This window comes from Zootoca vivipara, chromosome Z1 (genome assembly GCF_965207765.1).
Source record: "Zootoca vivipara chromosome Z1, rZooViv2.hap1.1, whole genome shotgun sequence".
Taxonomy (NCBI): Eukaryota; Metazoa; Chordata; class Lepidosauria; order Squamata; family Lacertidae; genus Zootoca; species Zootoca vivipara.
This window is the reverse complement of record NC_142583.1, coordinates 39,743,549-39,756,748: the sequence shown is the minus strand read 5'-3', so window position 1 is coordinate 39,756,748 and position 13,200 is coordinate 39,743,549. Positions and strand designations below refer to the sequence as shown.

Genomic DNA, 13,200 nt, shown 5'->3' with positions numbered 1-13,200 from the left:
CAGAGGTACCACTTTATATGGAGTATTCAGAGTATCCTATCTTATAATAACTAAAATAAAAAAATTCCTTCAGTAGCACCTTAAAGACCAACTAAGTTTTTATTTTGGTATGAGCTTTCGTGTGCACGCACACTTCTTCAGATATCTGAAGATATCTGAAGAAGTGTGCGTGCACACGAAAGCTCATACCAAAATAAAAACTTAGTTGGTCTTTAAGGTGCTACTGAAGGAATTTTTTTATTTTACTTCGATCCAGACCAACACGGCTACCTACCTGTAACCAGAATTATAATAACTAACTTTTTCTTATCAGCCATGCTAACTCTTTTACATATACTTTCACTTGCTCTCTTTCTCTTATCTCATTTCATCCTTTTCCTTGTCTCCTCAGTCACTCTCTTTTTGAACTTTCACTTTCCAAGCAGCACGCTCTACCTCAGGCATCCCCAAACTGCGGCCCTCCAGATGTTTTGGCCTACAACTCCCATGATCCCTAGCTAACGGGACCAGTGGTCGGGGAAGATGGGAATTGCAGTCCAAAACATCTGGAGGGCCAAAGTTTGGGGGTGCCTGCTCTACCTGTTATTCACTCTTAACTCTGCCCAGAATTCCATCACACTCCCCTGTTGCCAATCATTATTCCACTCACTCCACTTAGGAACCCAGAGAAAAAAGAAAAGCTGATGGCATATTTGCATGTTCATACTGAGTTATGACACTCAGGCTTTCACAAGCATTACCCTCCCTCATAACACAATACACACAACAAAATCCTGCAGTCTAATAAAATATATACGTACATTGCTCTTAGCAGCAATCCTTGATGAAAAGAACAGGTTTTTATTTTTATTGCAAAATCCTTAATTCATTCTGTAAACCACCATTTCCATGCAGATTCACCAATTAAAACTGTGAAACCCTTTGCAGCTTTTCTGCTTCCAGATAGTTCTAGTGATAAATAAAATGTCATTGAACAGATTTTACTATTCCTTTTGTTCACCCTAATATAAAATGCTATTACACACTTTGCCAAAGTTCATCTCCACTTTTCTAATGTTTTGCCAAGTATATAGAGCCAAGATGACTCCCATCTGCTTCACTTTGGCTTGTCACTTCCAGAAACAACTATGTTAGCTGTATATAACTGAATGAATAAAGTTGATTTGTGAGGAGAAAAAGAGTGCAGAGCCCCATATTAATTGCATTTCCTAAGGAATAAACATGCATTTAAAAAAACCTGCAGGTGTTTTGAAAACCTAGCCATCAATTAAGCATGCACAATATGATTCGTATTCAATGCTATCTGAATTATTTGAATCTCTGAACCACAGCTTCTCAATTTCATGTTGTATCTCAAAAATAAAGAAATAAAGCAGAAGCTGCTTTATACCGAGTTGGACCACTGGTCCAATTAGCTGTGTGTTAACTCTATTGACTGGCAGTGTCTTCCAGCCCTATCTGGAAATGCCTGGGGTTGAACTTGGAACCTGCTGCATGCAAACCATGTGCTCTAACACTTAGCCACAGCCCATAAAGATGTACAGTATATATCTTAAACATGTACTACAGGAGGTACTAAAAATCAGTTGGCCTAAGCAGCACACAAAACCCATCAAGTACAGTATTTAAACTGGAACTGAACAGCAGCATAAACAATATATAGCTATCCATTTTTATTGTTATTATTGATCTCTGGGTTTTTTGGAAAATCAAGTAAGTTTGAATTTGGGGCATATGAGAGATACCATTAGCTCATTGGGCATATATCTATCCCGGCTAGTAAGCAGTGAGGTCCTGTTCCATCTGCTTTCATCACTCAGAGAGGGCAAGACCAACTGAAACTGATCTAATAATCAGGGCAAGACTGTGTCCCCAGCCTCTCAAATTCTGAGTGTATTTAAAAAGCGGCCCCCAAGTGCAGTCAAATAGATATCCTTTTGCCTGCAAAGGAGATGCTAAACTCATTGGCATCTCAGTAGATATAATGCTGACTGACCAAGTCATTGATCACCAAGAAGAACTCCGTAAGATGGCACTTTGCAGACATAATTGCAGCTGTTAGGAACAAATTACTCATTGCCATCATTGCTCTAGCAGAGCCTGGAATATAGATAATTTGTACACGTCTATTAGCTAAGATGTGAGTCATCTGCCCTCCACAGCTCCTTTCTTGATTAGACAGTTATTGGGTCCAATTCTTTGAGGAAAGAGGAAGAGATAATGTAAAAGCCTGTATTTAATTAATGCACTATAATCTGGTGCAATTGGTCCAGATGGGTACTGTTCTGGTTCCTAACAATTGTGTAGCTCTTCCTCCATCATTATAACTTTGTTCTCCTTTTTTAAAACATAAAATAAAATGAGTTTGCAACTTAGCTTCAATTCACTATAGATCCCTGCAAAATTTGATTTGTTAAAAAAAGAAATTATTCAAATATTCATGCTTTCCAAATTCAGACTCCAGTCCCTAAACCAAAAATGTATCCAGGTCTGTATGGATAAACATATGGAATTAAGCAAGTTATTATTTATTACCAACCCCCCACCCCACCCCAAAAACCCAACAAACCAACAGTTCCATGGGATGGAAGCACGTATACAGAAGCATAAGAGCAGCCCTGATATATCAGACTAAAGACCCATCTCTTCCAGCATCCTGTTCTCACAGTGGCCAAGTGCATATTCCATACTATCTTCTTGTTACCTTTAACCATGGTTTAGAGGTACACATGCAATTACACCAACTATGGTTAACCCTATGAAATGCTCAACCATGACTAAAGCAGGCCAGAATCTGGGGGGGCAGGCGGGGGCAGCTGCCCCCCCAGAAGCAAAAAATTAATGTATTTTACAGACCAGCACTTTTCCCCTCCAAAAACTGAAGTGGAAAAGGGCAAACAGGAGACGTGCTTTGCTTTAGCGAGAGCCGCTCGGTCTCCGCTTGCTGGGGGGCGGGGCGGCGGGAACACAGCTGTAACAAAAAAGTTGTACATAGAAACTCTGGTTTTTTTAAATTTTAATAAATCCTGTATATAGTTTTACTCTGCGTCCAGACCTCTAGTCATTTAAGTTACCGCCAGAAGCTTCCGGAAAAACCTGCGCAAACTCTGCTGTGTTCAGGCTGAAGTTACACCTGACACTTAAAAACACTAAGAATGTCATCGGGCCCGCTGACCCTGCAGCCCCGCCCACGTTCCCACTTCGTGGCCCCTCCCCTCCCGTGCCTTGGCCCCGCCCCTGAATGACCATGGTTTGCCCTCCCCCCTAGTTTTGATCCTGGGTATGCCCCTGGGCCAGATACAGAAGCAGGGAATTCACCCCAAAGAGGGGAGAGAAGGAAGCAAGCAAGGGAAAGCAGGCCAACAACCCTATTTCACTTTCAGCTATGTTTAATAAACTGGCAGCAATATGGGTTAGGGAGAGCCAGAACTAAAATAAGATGAAACACATTCACAGGTCAAAATACATGCTTAAATATCCTGTGGTTGACTTCAGCTTTGCGCCTTGTAAGAATGGGAGCACTTAAGACAGATATCTGATGAAAATGAACCAAACCATTAATTGTTGATTATTAAATTGATAGTGTTATGTATTGTTACTGCATTACTGCATTTAGACTTTGATTTTTATGTGAAACTCTTTGAGCACAAAATGAAAAAAAATCCTTCCAGTAGCACCTTAGAGACCAACTAAGTTTGTCATTGGTATGAGCTTTCATGTGCATACACACTTCTTCAGATACACTGAAACAGAAGTCTCTAAGTTGGTCTCTAAGGTGCTACTGGAAGGAATTTTTTTATTTTGTTTCAACTATGGCAGAGCAACACGGCTACCTACCTGTAACTAGAGCTTTGAGCACAGACTTACTTGTGGAACAAGTAGTATAAAATTAAATTGACAATTATACATACCTTTAGTTTCAAAACACAGCCAAGCAACAGTCATTAAATGTCACAGGTTGTTAATTTGACATGATTTGCCATTGACAGCAAGAGACCTACCTCAGGCTGAGTGTCAGTGGCTGCTCCTTTGATTTCAATAAATCACCTACTTTAAATGTAGTACAACCCAGGAAGCTTCGCTAGAAACCAAAGGGAATAAAAGAAGAGAGGTGGGATGAGGTGGGATAGAGGAAGAAGGAAAGCACTTTCATTTAATTTCTCAAGCTGTAATGGTTTATCTTTTAACCTCACACCAGCAAATCTTTCCTTGGTAGCAAGGGAGGAATATTAAATGGGAAACTATTCTCTTGATCTATTATCTGGGGGAATGCCTTCATAGATCAGTGACACTATTATCAATAATTTGTAAAGCTGAGGCAAGAACCTCTTTTTCATAAAAAAGCAAACAGAATGACAGCCTGACAAATAGGATGCTGAACATGTACAGCTATAAAAAAGGGTGTTTTGTTTTCAGCACAGGGCTTATTTTTTCCTATTCATGGGGTTTTAATATCACAAGTAATGTTAAATCTGCAGAATCTTAAGGCTGTTCTTCTTGCTACAGTAATTTCTCAAACCCTGAGGCACTATCATCCTTATTTGCCAAATATAAGCATATTTGTTTTCCAGAGATATTTTTATGTAGCACTTAGAACATGATATTAATAGCAATGTTACATTTCTCCAGTTCATCACACTGTTTGAGGCATTCATTTCTGTATTTCCATTCCAGGAAGGCCAATTTCATTCTAGTACAGTACAGATGCAGGGAAATATATCCATCCAACTATGCTGATAAGAGTTATATTGACCTACATTTTTCTGTGCCTCTAAACCAGTGGCAGCCATTTGCATCCTTGTGCAATGCAAACTGTTCAGTGCAAGAAACAAACAAAAACAAATGCATCTTCATCTCTTCTTCCTCTTCACGTTTTTCATTTTCTTTAGGAGTCAATTTTAAAAGATAACTTGCCAAAGATCTCTGGCTTTTTGTGTGTGTGTTGGTTGCAAGATGCTTGGTATAGCAATAGTCCTCTTCAGTTCCCACTCCACAAATGTATGGTTTAAAATTTCGCTTCCATCATAACCTTTTTGATATATTTGACTATATGGAGAATTCAAACGTGTCATACCACAACTTTCTCATATGAAGATTACCAAACCCTCTTTTTTATAGGGTATTGCATTGGCCTACAGAACTTATTTCTCTGGCTCATGCCCCAGAGGTTCATAAGCTTCCACCACTTCTACTATACAGTACTAATCCATTTCCAAATAGAATCTACCTCTAGAGTGGTTAAGGAGTGTGTTCTAGTCTTTCTGGCCCCTCTAGTCTCCCTGGACATAGGGATACTTCCCAACCTCCCCTACACCCACAAGGTCAATTTGTTGTTGTAGTTTAGTCATTTAGTCGTGACCCCATGGACCATCTTCGTGACCCCATGGACCAGAGCACGCCAGGCACTCCTGTCTTCCACTGCCTCCCACAGTTTGGTCAAACTCATGTTCGTAGCTTCGAGAACACTGTCCAACCATCTCGTCCTCTGCCGTCCCCTTCTCCTTGTGCCCTCCATCTTTCCCAACATCAGGGTCTTTTCCAGGGAGTCTTCTCTTCTCATGAGGTGGCCAAAGTATTGGAACCTCAGCTTCAGGATCTGTCCTTCCAGTGAGCACTCAGGGCTGATTTCCTTCAGAATGGATAGGTTTGATCTTCTTGCAGTCCATGGGACTCTCAAGAGTCTCCTCCAGCACCATAATTCAAGGTCAATAATGAGTCCCAAATACTTAGGGAATATATGAATATGGAAACGCTTTTGTTGTTTTTGTTTAATGCTCTCACACAGGAATAGAAAAACAATACTGAACACAAGCAATTGGGGGGGGGGAGAACCAGCAAGATAAATAGAGCACATTTCTGTAAAAGGTTTTCCTATGTGATTGTTTGAGCCATTGCTCCATTATTAGCTAAGTTTTAGGAGCTGGAGTCAGGCTTAGGTCAGCAATAAAACAGTGAAACACCCAATGTCAGTGAAGTTAACTATTCAAAGAAACAAAACAGCTCAGTCTTCGTAGTTGCAAGGACTGAAGGTCCCCAAGTTCCCCAAGTTCCCACTGCTCTCTAAGGCTCCTCCCTTGGTTCCTTTCCAAAGGCTTTATTGTTTTGTAGCTCCTTGCTCTGCCCTCTTACGGTAATTCCTTTTTGTGTTTTGGGAGACTGGCGGGGAGGGAAGTGGGTCACAGCAAGAGGAGACTCTCTGGATTCCTCAGCTGCCTGCCTCATCTCTGTCTCCTGGCCCCCCTCCTCTGAGTCTGGACTGCTCTCTGCCCCAGCCTCTTCCTGCTCACTAAACCCTGTTGCCTCTTTAGTTTCCAATAACTCCTCCTCCCAGTCTTCTCCCTCTGACCACACATTATCTGACCACCACCAATCCCCTGGCTCTTCTTCCCCTGGGAGTTCCCTTGGGGGTTCCCCAGCAGGTGCCTCCCACCACTCCGCTGTATTCAGCTAGTCCATGACACTAAGCAATCATATTAATGTCTTCTGATGGGCAGAAACCCCCCAAGAATGTGCAGTGATGTGATATTTACCATTGGTACACAAGCCCTTTTCAAAATAACTTTGTGGAAAGAGGAGCTAAGCTTCCAGGCTGTTGGCCGTATCAGCTTTTAGGAGATTCAGTAAATTTAAGAAAGCATGTTAATCAGAGATGAAAATACTGTAGTTTAAAAAAGGGATGGAGGTCACTGAGTCAGAAGAAGACATAGAGCTGGTTTTCCTCAGATTGTGGTTTATCCCGATTTAGAGCTAAAGAGTGGGTTTTCTCTGGGAAAGGTGTGGGGCAAGGGGGAAACTGCTCAGACCCTTTCTAGGCATGGGACAAGTGGAAGAGCAGACAAGCCCCAAGGCATTGCATTGTTCCAATGTGAACACCCTAACAAACTATGGATAAAAAAGTAGCAATTTAGGAACAGTTAATATTTTAAAAAAGAATAATCTCTTTTGAAAACTATATTATTCAGTTTCCTTTTGAAAACTATATTATTCAGACAGCATTTGAAATGTGAATTTCTTTTTACCAGTCAGTATCTATGAATTCTTTAATTGATATTTTTGTTCATTTTATATTAATTTTGTTGGGGGGGTTGTTGTTATTGTATTTTACTGTCTTGCTGCACTTTTACAAAACTGTGGTCTATAAACCAACTAACCAAGATCTTACCTACAAAAAGGGAGTGGGAAGGAATCCTGAGGCACAGCTACTATAAATAATATTCTAAAAAACCCAGCAATACTTTTGGTGGCTGAGGTTCAGGAGCAAAAAAAACAATTACACTGGCATAATTTATTCTTGAAATAATCTCAAAGGGTTAGACTGAGCTTTTTAACCTATATTGAAAGGTATAGCAATACCCTAATGTCCAGCTTCAGAATAATTAGTTTTAGGAACATTATTAAATAAAATAAGTAATTTAATTTTGCCTTGTTCATTTAAGAAAGCATTTCCTAACAAGAGAGAAGAATGCAGGAACTAGTGAAAGAGACTCTCTCCCGACATCCAGAACATGGGAAGCCCCATTGGTGTGTGTGTGTGTATACTAAACATTTCCTTACTATATACCCACTTACCAACAATTCATACAGATAGTGTATATACCTTTTGTACAAATCCTAAGACAAAGAACTGCTATGTCTTCAGTTTTATGGACAAGGAGATATTTTGCAGAATTTGCATATACAAAGGAAGGTCATAAATATCTGGTGAGCATAATGTTGAACACAAAGACCTATAAGAACTATGCAAAATGTATACTAAAAGGTATGATGTATATTCATCAATGAAATTAATACTTACCCCAGTATCTGTCCTTGGCTCTTTCTGTTCTGCCAGAATGCTGGTGCGGACCTAGAAAGAAAAAAAAGTGGGGCTTTTATTGTACTAGGATATGCTTCCTACTATATTCTAAGATATCCATTTGGGGGGAAACTAATCTTAACATTTTTCTGTTCGTTTGGATTCCAACCCAAATCTACTTGCAAAGCAACAAATTGAAAATTCTGACACTCACTTGATATTAAATTGTCAGCACATTTGAAAATGGTGTCCAATCATTTTAGCAAGTACTCAGCAAATTGTAGCCATCCAAAGTATGACAAAGTATGGAATGATGTACATTTAATTTCCTTTGATTTGGTTTTGTCTCTACTGAACTGAAGAGTAAGGAAATGTACAACACAAGAGAGGCAAGGAAGAGTGTAAGCTGGACTCTATGGCAGGGTCAGCTCCTGTATGTACATGGCTGCCATATATCCCAGTGCCACAGAATGGCTAGCCATGCCTATGATATTTGAAAGTCACATTCAGGTAAGCAAAAGGCATTATGAACCTCAATGACACAATTCACCAAGGCAAAAACTCAAAGCGGATACAAAGCTGGGCCAATGAAGGGAACAGCCTCATGTTGTCTTCTCCAGGAAGTGCAGGCACTCAAGAAGACTGAAAAATGCAGGCCGCTGGTGAGATAATTTGGAGAATGAAAGAAAGAACACTCGCAAACAGCCCTTAGGCACCTCAAAAAGAAGGTAATCGCAGCAAAACCAAAACCAAAAAAACCCAACAACCCCAAACCCTGTACTCTGCTGATTATAATTTCAATATAACTTTCTCTCTTCCCTTTGATAATTCTTTATTCCAGTAATTGATGGAGAATAGCTAAATTAAATTGCAGAAGACTTTTTCAACACAGAGCTTCTTTACTGCCCCTTATATATTTTATTATTCTTCAGGTAATCTCTAGGTCTGTCATTGTTAATGCCATGTGGTAGAAAAGGAGATACAACTATGAACTTTTTGTCTCTCTCTGAATTTTTCAAAAGCTGAAATATGGCACCATTCATGTTTATTACATGACAGTACACTTTTATAAAAACTGTTAGCAGTGAAAGAAACATAGCTTTTCAACCACAAAGCCCCTTTCAGCCTTCAGTTCCTTTACTTAAGAAGCTACCGGTAATAACACCCCTATAACATGACGTAAAATGATGGTGGTGATGGTGATGGTGAACAGTCATACATCTCTACCACTAATACTTTTGACAGTAAATAATTTGTAATCTCTTATATCCCTGATAAAGGAGGTCTTTGTAGGAGTCATTGCTAGCAGTCTCCTTTGACTTTTGGATGCTCAGCTTGGATACATCAGGAACCATGAATTTAGTATTGTGGACACAATTATATGGAAATAAGGTCAGCTGAGTTCAGACAGGCACCCTCCTTATTGAACTTCCAGTTCAGGAAATGTCAAATATGCAGCCTAAATGGGTGTTCTGAAGCACACTTCCACTACACACACACAAAAATTCCACTACACACACACTGGATGTGAATTAACAATAAACTTCTGAGATGGTTTGGTACCCCTTTTGTCCTAGATGGAAGTGACAAAATTAGCTAATGTTGCATAAATGGAAAGACAGCAGGGCTTAGCAAACATTTACTATTTCTGATTGCGCACCATTTTAAAAAAAGATAATCTCCTCTTTCTACAAGCTGAACAGATAATCTGACAGCTAGAGGAACAGAAAAATGTTGATGCTTTTCTGTCAGTATTAAGAAACAGTCAGCTCACTATCCTTTCTAGAACATGCTTAGTCAACCTATTATCTTATGAAATAGACTGTGAAAATACAAAGTTAGGTTTTCCAAAAGAAAAAAGTATTCCTAAATTGCAATAAAGTATAGGTAAAGGCTGTAGCTCAGTAGTCTGGCATCAGCCTTGTATGCAGAAGGTTCTAAATTCAATCCCTAGCAACTCCGGGTAGGGCTGGGAGAGACTTCCTCTCTGAAACCCTGGAGAGTTGCCAGCAGTCAGTGCAGAGAACACTGAGTTGGATGGACCAGTAGTTCTGACTCAGTACTGGATAGCTTCCTAGGTTCCTATTATAAAAATGAGCCTGATTGCCCAAAGTTAGCCATTTTCCACTGTTTCCTCTAATAATCACAAATCTAGACACACTGGGTGATATCCAACTAAGTTATACTCACAGGAGACCCATTGAAATCTATGGATGTAAGTCTTTTTATTCCAATAACTTATGTTATATACCACCCACTGCTAAACAATGTGATGAAAAACTTGAGAATGACTCCTTTGTTTTTTTGTTTTTGTATTTTGCAGCAACTAAAAAGTAACCCCTGAAGAAGGTATGAATAACAAATACACACACACACACACACACACACACACACACACAATCATTTCCAGAGGGGGTAGCTATGTTAGATCATAGCACCAAAAACAAATACAGGGTATTTTGGTATCCTAATGTGGTAAAAGCTTTCGATGGACCATTTTATCCAAGGATGGATTTCATGTCATAAATACTAAAACCATCCCATCCTTTTTTCTCCAAGGTGATTCCTTCTCAGCTTTCTTCTTGCCATCTTTCTCCCACTGTGCACATCATTTGTTCCTCCCACTTAACCCCTGAAAACTCACTTTGATTTGCCTCACACTTTTTTGGATGATAAGAATTATCATAATGAGCTCAGAAAAGGGAGTGCTACTTAACAAAGATTCATAAAATTCTGATAGGGGTTATTCATGATATATGTAATCAGTCTCCATGCCTGAATTATAATTTGATCTTTAGAGAAGTATGTTTGAAAGACTGTTAGCTTCACGGGTTATCTGCACAAAGTAAATTGAACCCTGTTACGTTGGCTACCTGTTACTTAGTTACCTATTTGACTCCTGACTGCCAGTCCACCCTTTGACCAAAGTCAGGTGTCTACACGCACACCAAGAGTAACCATGTTCCTTTGGAGGAAACTAAATGCCTAGATAAACCTCATTTGTCACACTCCACTTTTGGAAAGACCAGAAGCCCATTCAAACCCAACCCAAGCCCCCAAGTTCCCTCATTCCTTTGACAAAATCCAGACTCCCAAATTTACCCAAACTTCACTTGACTCCCTTTGGGGAGGCCAAATATTAGATCTTCCCTTCGGCTGAAGTCGTATTAGACAAATTCATGCCTAGGAGCTAAATCAAGCATCCAGGATCAGAGATAGTATGCCACTGCCTCCTTGTCTTACATGTGGGCTTCTTTAAATCATCTGGTTGGCCACTGTTGAAAAAGGGGTATTTGAGCAGGAAGATCCTTGGTCTGATCAAATATGGCTGTTTTAAAGTTCTCAGGATGCTGAGGGAGCATTTAGGAGACAATATCCCAGATTAATTTCACTTTGAGCAATTTTGTGCCTGGCAGACACATTCTACATAATCATCCATTAAAGCTGGTATTCACAAAAACCAGACAAAAGGACTTTTGAATTCAATGTTTAAAAGATAAAGTTATTTTCATGCAAAAATGAAAGATCTAGCCAGTTTTCATCCCCTGAGGAAGATGACAGAGAAAAGAAAGCTGTCACCAAATCACTCTGTGGAAAGCAAAATATTTCTATACTTCCTTTAAGAAAAAAGGAAACGGAAAATGGAGCCCTATTCAACACACATTTTAATAGGGATGTCACATTGTCAACAGTTTCTCCACTGCTGTGAAAAAAAGCTATTTAGACTTTTACACTATGAAATTTTAGGAAACAATTCCCATAGCGCCATTCAGGATCCTCAGCTAAAAGATGGTGAGCGCCAACTATTAATCCACAGGCATTGTTTTTTAGTTTTGAATGGCACCCCCTCCCCCCTAAATCTGCAAAAAAGAACACAAATATTTTGTAACCTCTCACTACCATACCGCAGAACACCTGAGATCTCAGGAATTTCTATCTTCAACAAGGGGCAGCATAAGGGTTGGCTTTTTGACGGGGAAACTAAGTGGATAATGCACCATTTACAGGTCTGACTGGAGTTTCTTACTAAATGGTTTGGAAGGCATTTTTATTTTCCAGTGGTTAACAAAAGACAACAACTATACAGTGGAACCTTGGGTTTCGAACGTATTCCGTTCCGGAAGACCATTCGACTTCCGAAACATTCGAAAACCAAAAACTCAAAACGGAAGCCTCAATACAATAGGGAAACTCAAAAAGGGAAGCCACGTGGCACGTTTGGCTTCTGAAAATCATTTGAAAACCGGAGCAGTTACTTCCAGGTTTTCGGTGTTTGAAAGCCAAAACGTTTGACTTCCGAGACGATCGAAAACTGAGGTTCCACTGTACGAGTTTCAGGATAGCACGTTAAGGGGCCTGATCTGGGGATCCAGGGAACCAACAGATCTAAGGTCACCTAGAAACACCCCAACACATTCTGGATCAAGCCTCACTCTGGCAGAAACACCACCAATTATGCATCTACACTAACACAGCTTTCAGTGAGTGTACCAAGGATCTCTGATGTAGGTATACCTTTTAATTGGCAAATCTACTATCCTACTGTGCCGACAAACCAGACTATTATAAGGGAGATGCATATTTATCTACTTCCCTCCTGATGCCATATAATGTTGGCAGTGTTGGGATGCAACTTAGCTTGTATTAAGGCTGATGGCGTTGGTGGGGTGGGGTGGGCAGGGAGCAAACATAGAGGAATGTCAAATCTGCCTGTACTGTCTTTCTGACCTAACCTGTGCACACCTTCCCTAACGTGTTAGACTGATATTCTGACCTAACTTCCTGCTTCCTCCTTCTTTTCATTCTCATCTCTGGACAGTATACATCTTCATTTTATCTCTCTCTCCTACAGAGATCAAAGACCAAGCATAGCTCTTTGCATCTCCAACTTCATTAAGGGAGAACTAGGAACTCTTTACTGTATTGTCTAAGCATGTATTACCTATAATAAACTTGATTTTCTTACTTTTAAAATTTAATGTCTCAGAATGGTAGGGGCTCATATGGCAAGCATTCAGTCTGCAAGGTTAATTCAACATATATGATGTCAGGAAAAGTGCAGGTAGGTGTGGCCGAAACAGACTGGTGGCCCTAATTATACCCATCCACCGATCTATAGTTGTAAGTAATGTAGCCTCCATTCTTTAATACTAATTGGTACATGTGACTTCTGTCTTTAACATAATCAGGCAGTCATATATTCTACCACATATACCTTTGTATAAATTCTGCTTCCTCCCATTTTTTCGATTTAAAACGGCAAAATTGCTGGTTTGAAATTATTGGTTTTAATATCAATCCTATTTCTATTTCTTGCACCCTCCAAATGAGCACACACTTAAATAGTTAATAGTTAAAGCAGTTGTCTTTAAAATGATTCCTGAATGGAGAAGCGGGCTGAATTT

General features: G+C 39.8%; 1 protein-coding gene across 14 annotated transcripts in view; it reads right to left on the bottom strand.

Moving 5' to 3' along the window:
- The window catches only part of INPP4B (inositol polyphosphate-4-phosphatase type II B), a 267,679-nt gene that overhangs the window by 98,920 nt on the left and 155,559 nt on the right, over window positions 1-13,200 (bottom strand). For 13 of the 14 annotated variants that reach the window (XR_015947735.1, XM_088660294.1, XM_088660300.1 and 10 more), the window contains 2 exons: window positions 7,796-7,846; window positions 4,002-4,081 (listed from right to left, as the gene is read on the bottom strand). Coding sequence is in view for 13 of the 14 variants with exons in the window: in XM_088660294.1 (XP_088516420.1) it covers window positions 4,002-4,081; window positions 7,796-7,846 (131 nt within the window). In the remaining variant the exon portion in view is untranslated. Of the gene's footprint in view, window positions 1-800; window positions 3,191-4,001; window positions 4,082-7,795; window positions 7,847-13,200 lie in introns of those variants that run through there. The other variant, XM_088660303.1, reaches the window with a different exon arrangement.